Here is a 12,886-nt window from a genome sequence, read left to right on the forward strand (position 1 = left end):
CCTTTTCTTAGCCTTCCCTTCCATTATTTACCCTCCCTTCTGCATTACCTACCCTCCTTAAGCACTTTGATTTTCAACTCACCACCACGGCACTTAAGTACATATCCATCTGTAATTAAGTTTGTCTGTGTTCCCCTCCGGTCTGTAAGCTCCCTTGTAGACAGTTAGCGGTATCCATCTACTCTATATTGTAGTCTCCCAAGCACTTAGTACAGTGCTTTACTAAGTGCTCAGTAAATATCAGATTGATACCTAAGGCCTTACTATGTTCCAAATACTGAGCTAAGTATTGGGGTAGATACGAAATAACCAGACGAGACACAGTCCCAGTCCCCTGTACCATAGAAGCTCACAGTTTAAGGGATGTCCAACGGTACCTACCACCAGAAGCCAGTCCTGCAGGGCAAGCAAGGCCCAGAGGGAGCAAGCATTCAACTGATGGCAGCACCATCAGAAGACCAGTCCCCGAACCCTTAGCCATGGGTGAAGACAACAGGAATCGCTGAATGCCAGGGTGCATTTGCGGGGCTGAGATGACTCACATGGGGTGGGGGGGGGGGAGGGGGGAGCCTGCTGTCCTGGATGAAGGTGTCCTGGTTTGGGGGTGGGTATGAAAAAAGGGCAGCAGATAGGGAGGGAGAGGAAGGGAATGGGGGGGGGGGAGAGAAAGGGGGCAGGGGAGAGAGTTTGCAAGCACACACGTGGGTAGGTATCTGTGTGTGTCTTGAGCTCGCCTTTCTAAGGGGTGTGGATGTAGAGAGAAGCAGCATGGCTTAGTGGAAAGAGCCCGGGTTTGGGAGTCAGAGGTTGTGGGTTCTAATCCCGGCTCTACCACTTGTCAGCTGTGTGACTTTGGGCAAGTCAATTCACTTCTCTGGGCCTCAGTTCCCTCACCTATAAAAGGGGGATGAAGACTGTGTGCCCCACATGGGACAACCTGATTACCTTGTATCTACCCCAGTGCTTAGAACAGTGCTTGGGACATAATAAGTGCTTAATAAACACATTATTATTATTAGAGAGAACATTTGACTATGTGTCTGTGAAGAATGACAGCTGCCTGAAACATGGGATTTCTACTTGGTGGCAAATAAACCACACTAAACCTCATCTCTAATAATTGCCTGCTGAAATTGAGTGCCAGGAAGTGGTTCTGAAGAGGTGCAGTGATATATCTGTTGGCAAGTCACAACTTCTCTGTGCCTCAGTTACCTCATCTGTAAAATGGGGATTAACTGTGAGCCTCATGTGGGACAACCTGATTACCCTGTATCTACCCCAGTGCTTAGAACAGTGCTCTGCACATAGTAAGCACTTAAATACCAACATTATTATATAGTTCCAAAGAGAATATACTTGGTGGTATTTTATGCCCCCTAGTGACCAGAATAAGTCTTTCCCATAAATTCCAGAATACTGTCCTAGAAATACTTACATGGGTGAATGAAAGAGGATGTGGTATTTTTTCCGAGAAGCCAAGTTCTATTGGTAGTCTACAGTCCTGTAGACCGTAAACTCCTTGTGGGCAGAGATCGTGTCTACCAACTCTATCGGACTGTACCATTCCAAGAGTTTACTACAGTGCTCCGTCACTGATTGATTGATGACAACAATTTAAATACTAGGAAACACAATTCATGTCGATGACAGAAATTAGGGAGTTGTAGAAAATCTCCAATTATCCTCCCAAACATTGCAAAATATGTTACCCTCAGCACTGGATTATAAAAAAAGGACCCTTTTCTCTGGTTGGAACTAATCTGCGTACACAAAAAATGTTTATTCTAGAATGTGCTTTCAAGAGATTAGACGTTCTGGGACCATAACTTTAACCAGGCCTTCCATTACGGTCTTTCTACTTTCAACTACAGAGCAAGACACTGAAATGAAAGCAATGGATCGCTTCAGTTTCTTCACTTCTGCAGCAGCTAAGACTTCTTCTCCAACATATAAAGGGGCTGGGAAGCTAATTTCCTGTGAAAGAAATACACAACCCGGCCCAGGCATTTTAGTGCCCAGCACAGCAGAAATAAGTCCACTGATCAAAACTCCATGCACAATGGTCTTTCCAAACTTCGTCTGTTTTGCAAACTCTTCACTCAAGTGCAATGGGTTGTCATCCCCTGTTAATTCTGAAAATGTAAAAACATCTCTCTGGGTAAAGGTCTTGGTGAGTTCAGCCCGGTCTCCAACCTGCACATGCAAGTTTTGAAAATGTTGCTTCAAGGGGAAAAAACAGATGGCCCTTTGTTTGGTCAGGCTTTGACAACCTGTGAGGCCATTTAGCTGAAACACTCCCCTCAGAATTCTGTGACTAAAAACCATCAGGATCATCTCTAAGCGTTAATGGACCGGAGCTGCAGCCTCTTAGTTCAGGGGACTATTTAGGCCAACACCAGTTCTCTACTATTACCAGATAATGCAAGAAGAAACGGAGAAACCTGGTAAAGAGAAAGCACAATAAGTGAAGGCAGTAATGTAAAGGGGGAAAAAAATACATAAAAAGAAAGAGAGGCACCATTTTTCCCAATTAAAGACCTTGTCACAAGTCAGGGAAATCTTAATCAGCTATCTAATGCAGTAAGTGCCAAACTACCTCAAAGTATTTCAGTGGAATGGGCACGGGACTCTGGTGTGATAGCAGGCTTTCAAGTGAAGCTGCTTTATTTCAGTTGGAGGCACTGGGGAGGAGGAAAGGGAAAGAAATATATAATAATAATAATAATGTTGGTATTTGTTAAGCGCTTACTATGTGCCGAGCACTGTTCTAAGCGCTGGGGTAGACACAGGGGAATCAGGTTGTCTCACGTGGGGCTCACAGTCTTAATCCCCATTTTACAGATGAGGTAACTGAGGCACAGAGAAGTTAAGTGACTTGCCCAAAGTCACACAGCTGACAAGTGGCCGAGCCAGGATTTGAACCCATGAACTCGACTCCAAAGCCCGTGCTCTTTCCACTGAGCCACGAAACACTAGCACTGAAGTTATCTTTTCCTCTTAAAAACAGGGCAAGAATGAAATGCCCTTAAAAACAGAATAAAAACCCAGTTATTTTATATAAGGGAGCACAAATGGTTTGGATGTACCCACAGAAAGGTTCTTAAGTGGCTTATGCATCTCTCAAAATGGCTAATAATGTCTGAAAGTGTAGACTTTACCTGTATCACTCTGAAAGCACATTTTCTGCCCTGGTATGATCCCAGAAGAGTGAGAGAACTCCACAATCTGACAAAACCACTGTTTGTTTTTTTAAAAAAAAAAAAGAAAGAAAAATTAGAGTTAAACAAAGATGTATTTCTGCTCTGCTACTATGAAGCATGCATTAATTTAAGCCTAAGAGGTTCTGGCAGACAATTCATACTGATAGAGACACTGACTTAAGTATGACCACTACAGTTTAGAATAAAGGCACAGTGTACCTCGAACTAAGCAATAATGCGCTCCCAACTACAGGGGGGTCATGGCACCACATATTCAACAATTTACACATTTGTAAGTTTGTCAAGGACTCCCAGCTCTAGAGAAAAATGCCATCATACAGTGCTTTGCACATAATACGAACTGTGCTCATGTAAGACAATCAATCAATGGTATTTATTGATCGTTGTGTGCAGAGCACTTGGGAAAGTACAGTATAACAGAGCTGGTCGATGTGATCCTGGCCCACAAGGAACTTAAAATCTACAGAGATAGACACTGATAAAAATTACAGACTGGGGAAATAATAAGGGTATAAGGATATTTCTCTATCCTTTTGAGATTGCGAGCTTCTTAAAAATTGCCAAATCCTTTCCATCCAGGTGTTTCTGATCAGAGTGGGTGTTCAATACATGCCTAGGCTTAGGGCCTTGTTAGATGACAGGTGGGTGGCAGTAAGAGGGAATGGAGCGAGGCAACAATGGGGCAGTAAGTCAAATAAGGACTGGTTATTAGAAACTCCTGTGCACAAGTGTCAGATCAACTGTTCCTACTGAACGGCAACTTTTCTCAGCATTAATATAAAGCACTATCTTGAATTTACAGTGTACTTTTATTTTCCAAAGCACTTTCACACCAATTGCTTCATTTGCCCTCATTAACCCCCCTAAGTTAAATAAGAAGGGAGAGGTACTATTGCCTCCATTTTATTGATGAAAAAGCCAACTCTTAGAGACTAAGTGATTCTTAGCTCAGTGCTGTGACCGCCAAACCAACTTGCCCTCTGGGGCATCGTCTGATAACTGCTATCATTCACCCTACATCTGTGGAATGAGTAACACATTTCATACCTACTACTGACTCTCAATATGGCCAATAAAGCCTTCGCTTCATATGTTAGGATATCCAAGGGCAAGGCAGCACCAACCTAAGCAGAAAAAATAGTGCTATTATTAGGCCATTAACAGGAACTAGCAATAAAGCAATAAAACACCCAAACAAAAACAACCAAGATTCATCTGGGTGCAAGACACATTGACAACCAGAGACATGGAGGGAAAGAGTAAGAAGACACAATATGGCTAAGGCGGGTGGAGAGAGGTCTGTTATTTTAATCAAACCTCGACAGACATATGGGTTGTTTGCCTTCAGTAGTATCATGTTCAATCAAGATATATATATATATACACCATATGCCCCCTCTTCTGCTCACTCATTTGTACCCCCAGACCCGCTTCTACCACAACCCCATCCCCATCTCTGTCTCCATTCGAATGATCTGTACAGCGGCAACAGCACCCCCGACCTGCCCCACTCAGAAAGCGGAGGCCCTCAGGTCCATTAAAATAATTTAGAAATGAGAGGGTAAAGCCTCTCCTTCCAGCACCTGCATGGATAGATGCCTGGGAAGAGAGGATCTGGTGCTGAGCCTGCTGTCGCAGCTAAAGACTCCCCAACCCATAGAAAATTGAAAGGAGAAACACAGTTTCTCAGCTGCTCTTTGAGAGGAGCTTCTTGGGGTCCCAATTCGCAGCACTCTAGCAACAGCCCAAAGGGAAGATGGTCGCACAGTGCTACTAGAGTCCCTAGTCTGGAGCCTGGTTTTGGCCACACAGCCCCCTCTGATCCACACTCTATTTTAGACTACACTGTGGGTCCCCTGCACCCCAGAGAAGCTGTGATTGTTCACATTCCCCAAGGATGGGCCTGATACTGGAGAACTCTCAGAGCTGGGAGGCTCTAAGTCACCTTTCTCCCACTGACCTCACAGCTTTGAGTTTCTCTCAGGTTTAAACATCTCTGTCCCCAATCTCTGCAAATAAAGTGGTAAGACAAGTCAGGCTAATTGACCCTGCCCAGATCAGTTCTACCACATACTCAGGGTTGAATGGGACAAAAGAGGCATAAACTAAAACAAAGAGTAATGGTGACCACTGCTGGCTACACCTTTGCCCCACTCCACCTCATAAAGCTGCCCTTCCATGCCATACAAAATCTGGGCTCAATCAACAGTATTTATTGAGTGCTTACTATGTGCAGAGCACTGTACTAAGCGCTTGGGAGAGTACGGCACAACAGAATTAACAGACACACTCCCTGCCCATAATAAGGTTGCAGCTTAGAGAGTGAGAGAGACCTTAATATAAACAGTTTATAATTCATAATTTAAAGATAAGTGCTGTGGGGCTGGGGCGAGTATCAAATGTCCAAGGGTCAACGTCAAGTTCAATGTAATCAATTAATCACTGGGGTTTATTGAGCACTCGTTGTGCGTAGAACACTGTACTAAGTGCTTAGGAGAGTCCAAGAGTGAAGAACTATCCTCTTCCCTCTAATTACAAAGATCCTACTAAGGGTGGCTCCACGACAGGAGCAAACTAGGCAATTGCCTTCAGAGAAGCCACCTCCTTCCTCTTTCTGATCTCTACTTCTTGCCTTGTGGTTCAGTCTTTTTGCCTGAGGTTCCAAAACGTCTTGAGCTGGCCCCGATTCTGATGTCTAATGTAACTAAGTATTTAGAGATCACATACCTCCCCAAACACTCCTTTTAGGGACGAAATAATAAGTTGTTTGAATTGTGCAGCATTCAGCCTGGCACCACTGTCTCTAAATTCTCTGAAAAGAAAAATTTTCAGATGTTAAACTCATTGGACTCTTAATTTTTGGGTTATTAAACATTTTATATATTCATTCACCACCTTCTGTCTATATACAGAGCACTGTACTAGGTGCTGGGAGGAGTATAATAAATATGAAAAAGGAGCTTATTTACAATCTTATGGGTAAAGCAGACAGAAAAATACAGATACTGGTAATAGCAAGATTATCATATTTACTCACATAATTGCACCAATTTCTGCAACCCCTCAAAAGGGGAGGAACTAACAGGGAATTAAGTCTAGCAACAAAGGGAGCAGGGATGGGGAAAAAAGAAGAAAAGGAGGGGAGACGGAAGAGAAAGGTAAGAGAGTACCTGAGACTGCATCTCTTACTTTGAAGCAGTGCAAGCTAATGGAAAGAACCCATGACTGGGAGCCAGGACACCTGAATTCTAATCATGGCTCCACCATTTGCCTGCTGGGTAACCTTGGATAAGTCATTTAACTTCTCTGCATCTCAGTATCCTCACCTGTAAAATGGGGATTAAATACCCATTCTCCCTTCCCCTTAGACTGTGAGCCCCAGTTGAGACAGAGACTGTCTGATCTGATTGTAGTACATTTACCTCAGCATTTAGCACAGTGCTAAACAAATACCGCAATGATTATTATTTCCACAGGACTCTCCCAAGTGCTTTGGGCACTCAATGAATTACAGTAACCTCTCCCTGATCCACTTTTCCTCTTCCTAATAATAATAATAATTGTGGTATTTATGTGCTATGTGTTAGGCACCGTACTAAGCGCTGAGGTAGATACAAGATAATCGGGTTAGACACAGTCCCTGTCCCACATGGGGCTCAGTCTTAAGCCCCATGTTACAGATGAGGTAACTGAGGCACAGAGAAGTGAAGTGACTTGCCCAAGGTTTCCCATAGCAGACAAGTGGCAAAGCCAGGATTAGAATCCAGGTTTTTCTGACTCCCAGGCCCACACTCTATCCATCAGGCCACACTGCTTCGCTACTTCCTACCGAGAGTTCATAAGCGATGTTCCCATCCTAGCTGCTTGTACATTTTCCTGCCCTGGCACTCACGTTTATCACTGCTTAGAAAAATAATCCTTTTCCTCCTCAAATATAAGGGGCAAGGGAGACATTATGCGATGGAGGCAATTATGCAAGTAGCTATGGCATATTCAAACACAATAGGTACATTAATAAAGAAACAAGTGGTAGAAAATCAACATGTATCTATAAGTGGAAGGGGTAATAATAATAACTGTGGTATTTGTTAAGCACTTCTATGTACCAAGCACTGGAGAAAGGGCTGGGGTAGATACAAGATAATCAGGTTCCACATGGGGCTCACAGTTTAAGTAGCAGAGAGAACGGCTACTGAATCTCCATTTTGTGGATGAGGGAACTGAGGCACAGAGAAGTGAAGCGACTTGCCCAAGGTCACCACAGCAGGTAAATGGCAGAGCTGGGATTAGAAACCAGGTCCTCTGATTCCCAAGGCCTGTGCTTTTTCCACTAGGCCACAGTGCTAGGTTTCCGGAGGGCAGGGTTCAGGCAGGATCAAGAGCATGTGCGATGGGTCAGAAGTGGGTGGGTTGAGAGCTAGGTCTGGAGGGAGCGAAGAGTGCAAGCTGAAGTGTAGGTGAAGAGCAGAAGTAGTAAGGCGAGAGTTGGTGAAATGCCTTAAAATCAAGGCTTCCTAAAAGTCCCTAGCAGGGCATCTGGTTAATGATAATAACAAGCGCTGAGATAGAAGCAAATGATCTGATCAGACACTGTCCCTGCCCTACGCAGGGTTCAGAGTCTAAGGAGGAGGGAGGACAGGTATTGAATCTCCACTTTAAAGATGACAAAACAGTCACAGAAGAGAAGTGACCTGCCCACGGTCACAAAGGAGGCAAGAGGAGGATCCGGGATTAGAACTCGGGCCCCGACTCCGAGGCCCATGCTCCTTTTCACTGATTCCAGCCACACATCTGCCTATGACCCTGTTACTCATTGCAAGCAGACTCCATACCCTATTTGCATTACAACACGTCGTGCCCTTCCCGTTCCCCGGGCCCACAATGGGGAGGGCCTGCTGGTTGCTAAGGCTCAGGTTCTCCATTCCCCAGAGATGAGTATTCCATCGGGAGAGAACTAGGGAACACATCTACCAACTCTGTTGTATTGTACTCTCCCATGGGCGCAGTACAATGCTCTCTGGGAAGCAGCATGACATAGTGGATAGGACACGGGCCTGGGAGTCCGAAGGTCATGGGTTCTAATACCTGTTCTGCCACTTGTCGGCTGTGTGACCTTAGGCAAGTCACTTCGCTTCTCTGTGCCTCAGTTAACTCATCTGGAAAATGGGGATTGAAATGGTGAGTCCCACGTGGGAAAGGAACTACGTCCAACCCAATCTGCTCATATTCACTTCAGCACTTAAGTACAGTGCATGGCACATAGTAAGCGCTTAACAAATATCACTATTATTATTACTACACAGTAAGCACTCAAATACGATCACTGATTGATCGACTCTAAGAGACAGGATTACAAGAGCCTTCTAGAGATTTACCCCCCTGCTCTGCTCCAACTCCCAAATCATAAACGAGGGAGGGTAGTATTCTCCTAATATTCTGTTAGCCAGGTACCGAGATCTGGGGTACTGTAGTGCAGGAAAATGCTCAAAATGCCAAAAGGCAAGGAGAGATCCAGATTGCATCAGGTCGAATCCAGATCTGGTGGAACGGATATGAGAGCGGCAGGTGCAGCCCAAAGGACTTGAATGGGAGCGGTGGGATCCTAAGAAGGTGTTTTTAGTATGCGATACACTTGGGCATGTTAAGGAAGAAGAAATGGAAGGAGCCAGAGGAGAGTGGACAGAAAGGGAAGGAAGGGTGGGAGCAAATGTTTTTAATGTGAGGGGATGGAGCCCACACACAGGCACAAAATAACATTTGGAAAAAGAAACTTACAGTTGAACCTTCATGTAATGGTACTTGGATGGATTCTTGTACACTATTCTCTCAAATACAGTACCTGGAAGCACCTGGCTTTTCATATTAGTCAATTAGACCTATAACAAGAATCAAAACACAGAAAGGACAATTCAAGATGAAATTCCAAGTTTTTGACAGAAATACTTTGTGCAACCTCATGGTGTTTAATACAATAAAATGTGTGGCATGGTTAAGGAGCATTCTAATAGTGGCTGACATAAAAACATCAGTCACAGTGGTACCTTTGAAACAAGTAGCCCCTGTCCTATTAGTTTCCCTTGAATCAATGGTTACTGTAAAATCATCTCCCCATATTTCCAGATTCTTCAAAAACACAACCAAAAGAAATAACGGTAGTTTCCCAGAGGAAAGAGTGAAAGGGCATTCCCAAGATCCATAAGATAAGCAAAAGTGCATTACAATTCCATGAGCAAATATGCACTTGGCCTCTACATGTTCCAAAATTATTTTTTTTTAATGTTTGTATGACAAGCAAGATACTCCTGCTCAACTCAAGTGAACAACTATGGCCATCAGCCATGCTTGAGGAGGGATAGTAGGAAGAAGTTGCTAGAGTCCCAGACCCATCTCCTTGCCCCAGTGGCAAGAAGTCAGGTTGGTTTACCAGTGGAGAACGTCCACAGAAGGGAAGGGAAGGAGGTGTGGCTAGTGGGTTTGGTGTCATTTCTGACTTCACTCTGCCTTTTAGCTCTCACATTCTGCCTTTCACTAAATCTGTCTTTTTTTCCACCCCCACAGTATTTCCCAGATCCTTCCTTTCCTCTATACTCAGGATTATCACCCTTGTTCAAGCTCTGGTTATCTACGTACTAGACTATTGCATCAGCTACTGAAAACAGTGTTGGTCTAATGGAAAGAGCATGGGCCGGGGAGCCGGAGGCTCTGGATTCTAATCCCAGCTCAATGATTTACCTAAGTGACCTTGGGCAGGTCACTTAACTTCTCTGTGCTTCAGTTCCCTCATCTGTTCTCCCTCCTACTTAGACTGTGAGCCCCACGTGGAACCTGATGATCTCATATCTATCCCAGCGCTTAGTACAGTGCTTGGCATATAGTAAGCACTTAAATACCACATTTATTATTATTACTATTATCAGCCTCCTTACTAGTCTTCCTGCCTCCAACTTCTCCCCTCTTTTGCCAACCTTCATCAATCAATCAATCAATCAACTGTATTTATTGAGCGCTTACTGCATGCTTGGGAGAGCACAATATAACAGAGTTGACAGACATGCTCCCTTGCCACAAGGAGGTTAGAGTCTAGGGGGGAGACACACATTAATATAAATATGTAAATTATTGATATGTGCATAGGTGCTGTGCGGCTGAGGGCAGGATAAATAAAGCGTGCAAATCCCAGGGCAAGGGTGACGCAGAAGGGAGTAGAAGAAATGGCTTACTCATGGAAGGGAGTGGGAGAAGAGGAAATGAGGGCTTAGCCGGGGAAGGCTTTTGAGGCAGTGTGATTTAAAAAGGCTTTGAAAGTGGGGAGAGTGATTGTCAGACAAAATCATAATAAGAATTATGGTATTTGTTAAGCACTTACTACGTGCCAGGCACTCTACTAAACGCTGGGGAGGATACAAGCAAATTGGGTTGGACAGAGTCCCCGTCCCACGTGGGGCTCACAGTCTCATGAGGGTATATGAACGGGGAGGGAGTTCCAGGTCAAAGGCGGGATGTGGGCAAGGAGTTGGCAGCAAGATAGACAAGAGTGAGGTACAGTGAGTAGGTTGGCATTAGAGGAGCAAAGTTATTTTGGGGCTGGGTTGTCACAGATCAGCAAGATAGGAGGGAGTAAGGTAATTGACTGCTTTAAATCCAATCACAAGGAGTTTCTGTTTGATGGAGAAGTGGATGGGCAACCACTGGAGGTCCTCTAGACTGTAAGCTTGTTGTGGGCAAGGAATGTGTGTTTACTGATGTACTGTACTCTCACAAGCACTTAGTACAGTGCTCTGCACACAGTGTTTAATAAATACAATTGAATGAACTTGGAAAGCATAGAATAATGAAATGACATGTCCCCTGCCCACAATGGAGCTACAATCTCAAAAACAAATATTAAAGCATTTTTTTGAGAGGTCCAAACTAAATAAACCAGGCATACATGAGTGCTAAGGAAGTGCAATCAAGTTCAAAAGTTCTAGAGTAAGCTGAAGGAATATGAGGCTCAGGGTGATGGGAAATTCATTGGGGAAAGCTTGGTGCAGGAGGTGGAATTTTAGGAGAGATTTGAATGTGAGGACAGCCATGGGAAGTTTGAAGGTGGGGCGACCATGATTGCCATCCAACTGTAAGCATAAGAACAAAAAGGCCAAGTGGCATTTAACAGATTTTTCATTCATTCAATCGTTCATTCACTGAGTGCTTCCTATGTGCAGAGCACTGCTCTAAGGGCTTGGGAGAGTACAAAATAACAATAGAAACAATAAAACAAAGAAATAATTTAAAAAACCCAATAAACTTATGCTCCACCTGAGCATAAGTACAGCCTTTTTTTCTGGCTTGCAAATACCATCACTCTCTGGTCCTGGTGTTATTTCCGACACTGCTCTGAGGGTCTAGGGAGCCCCCCCTTTTTTTTTCTTCCAGCAAAGAACGCTAAATAGGACGTCGCCCAAGGTGGGGACTTAGTCAATGACTCCGATATCAAAAGCTGGTGATGGCTAGAACAGCAAACCATTTCGGATAAACCTGCACCCTGGGTGTGGAGACCAGGGTGCGAAAGATCTGGGAATCTGATCATCTCACGGGGTCCTGATAAACGTTGCTTGGGAAAACGTCGGCTCGATGCTGATAGCTGCATCCCGCTCACGGGGAAAAAAGGAAGAGAAAATTAGTGAAGCCGCTTAATCGCTGGGGGTAGGGCACTTGTCCACCGACTCGGTTGTACTGTACTCTCCCAAACGCTCTTCATACAGTAAGCGCTCAATTAAACATCACTGACTGGTTAACGGTATAACAGCGCATTCTGCTGCACCCTATATTAGGAAGCCTTTCCCCAACATATTTACCTCTCCCCCAGGCAGAGCCCGGATCTCCAGAGTCACGGTAAAGTGAAGGAGGAATATTTAGGTTCATTTAGGCAGCCATTCCTCAGACCCCTGACACGCGTGCGGACGGGCCGAGCCGCAGAACGATAGTCTGGACTCAGAGGGGAGATATAGATCTTCTCCCGACCCTCGCCTCTCAGTCCTCTTACTTTCCGTACCTCTTTTCCACGGGGAAACGCGGCCATTCCTTCAGGCTCCTACCACCCAGCGTCCCCAACGACATCCAACAGCCTCACTCACCTGACAAGAGCTAGGCCCTCGACGTGTACTAGGAAAAGCACGTGACGTACGACGAAGGACGCAGGGCGGAAGACGGAAGACGTACGATATCACGCGCCAACCAATGGGTGGCGGGGGCAAAGGGGGGGGATTGGAGAGGTTTTCCTCTTCGGTGGAGGAGGGCGGTGGGCATGCGCAGTGGGCATGCGCAGTGGGTTGGAGACACTACACCCCCACCCCTGGGGTTAGCTTGTGCGAGTGGCACCTTCGAAAGAATACGTTGGAGAGGAGAGAAACTGAAGGCCTAGTGGGAAAGAGCCTGGGCTTGGGAGGCCGAGGTCATGGGTTTTAATGCCGACTCCGCCGCTTAGCCGTGTGACCTTGGACGAGTCTCTTCACTTCTCTGGGCCTCGGTTACCTCATCTGTAAAATCCTCATTTTACAATGAGGTAAAATGCCCACGTGGGGCAACCTGGTGACTTTGTATCTATCTACCCCAGCGCTTAGAACACTGCTTGGCACATAGTAAGCCCTTAACGAAGTAGCGTGGCTCAGTGGAAAGAGCCCGGG

General features: G+C 45.1%; 2 protein-coding genes across 3 annotated transcripts; both read right to left on the minus strand.

The window, feature by feature from the left end:
• Positions 1-1,744: 1,744 nt before the first annotated feature.
• On the minus strand, positions 1,745-2,353 carry HTD2 (hydroxyacyl-thioester dehydratase type 2). The gene has a single exon (XM_029051971.2). The coding sequence runs from the start codon at positions 2,332-2,334 to the stop codon at positions 1,798-1,800; it is 537 nt and encodes a 178-aa protein (XP_028907804.1). The 5' UTR covers positions 2,335-2,353; the 3' UTR covers positions 1,745-1,797.
• RPP14 (ribonuclease P/MRP subunit p14) lies at positions 1,757-12,423 on the minus strand. 2 transcript variants are annotated; one of them, XM_003429611.4, is made up of 6 exons: positions 12,338-12,423; positions 8,997-9,097; positions 5,949-6,033; positions 4,269-4,345; positions 3,159-3,237; positions 1,757-2,441 (listed from the first exon to the last, which is right to left on the minus strand). In XM_003429611.4, the coding sequence occupies exons 2-6, from the start codon at positions 9,080-9,082 to the stop codon at positions 2,385-2,387; spliced, it is 384 nt and encodes a 127-aa protein (XP_003429659.1). In that variant the 5' UTR covers positions 9,083-9,097; positions 12,338-12,423; the 3' UTR covers positions 1,757-2,384. The 2 variants fall into 2 exon arrangements, with proteins under 2 accessions (XP_003429659.1, XP_007659640.1); XM_007661450.4 differs by having other exon boundaries at positions 2,205-2,441; positions 12,256-12,379.
• Positions 12,424-12,886: the final 463 nt, after the last annotated feature.

This window comes from Ornithorhynchus anatinus, chromosome X1 (genome assembly GCF_004115215.2).
Source record: "Ornithorhynchus anatinus isolate Pmale09 chromosome X1, mOrnAna1.pri.v4, whole genome shotgun sequence".
In the NCBI taxonomy this organism is placed as follows: Eukaryota; Metazoa; Chordata; class Mammalia; order Monotremata; family Ornithorhynchidae; genus Ornithorhynchus; species Ornithorhynchus anatinus.

Excerpts from the sequence above, each read along its gene's own strand:
- HTD2 (XM_029051971.2), bottom strand. The coding sequence starts at position 2,334 with ATGATCCTGATGGTTTTTAGTCACAGAATTCTGAGGGGAGTGTTTCAG.
- RPP14 (XM_003429611.4), bottom strand. The coding sequence starts at position 9,082 with ATGAAAAGCCAGGTGCTTCCAGGTACTGTATTTGAGAGAATAGTGTAC. Across the intron at positions 4,346-5,948 it reads TAAAAGGAGTGTTTGGGGAG|GTTGGTGCTGCCTTGCCCTT; the intron begins GTATGTGATCTC and ends TTTTCTGCTTAG. Across the intron at positions 2,442-3,158 it reads GTGCTTTCAGAGTGATACAG|GTTTCTCCGTTTCTTCTTGC; the intron begins GTAAAGTCTACA and ends TCTCTTTACCAG.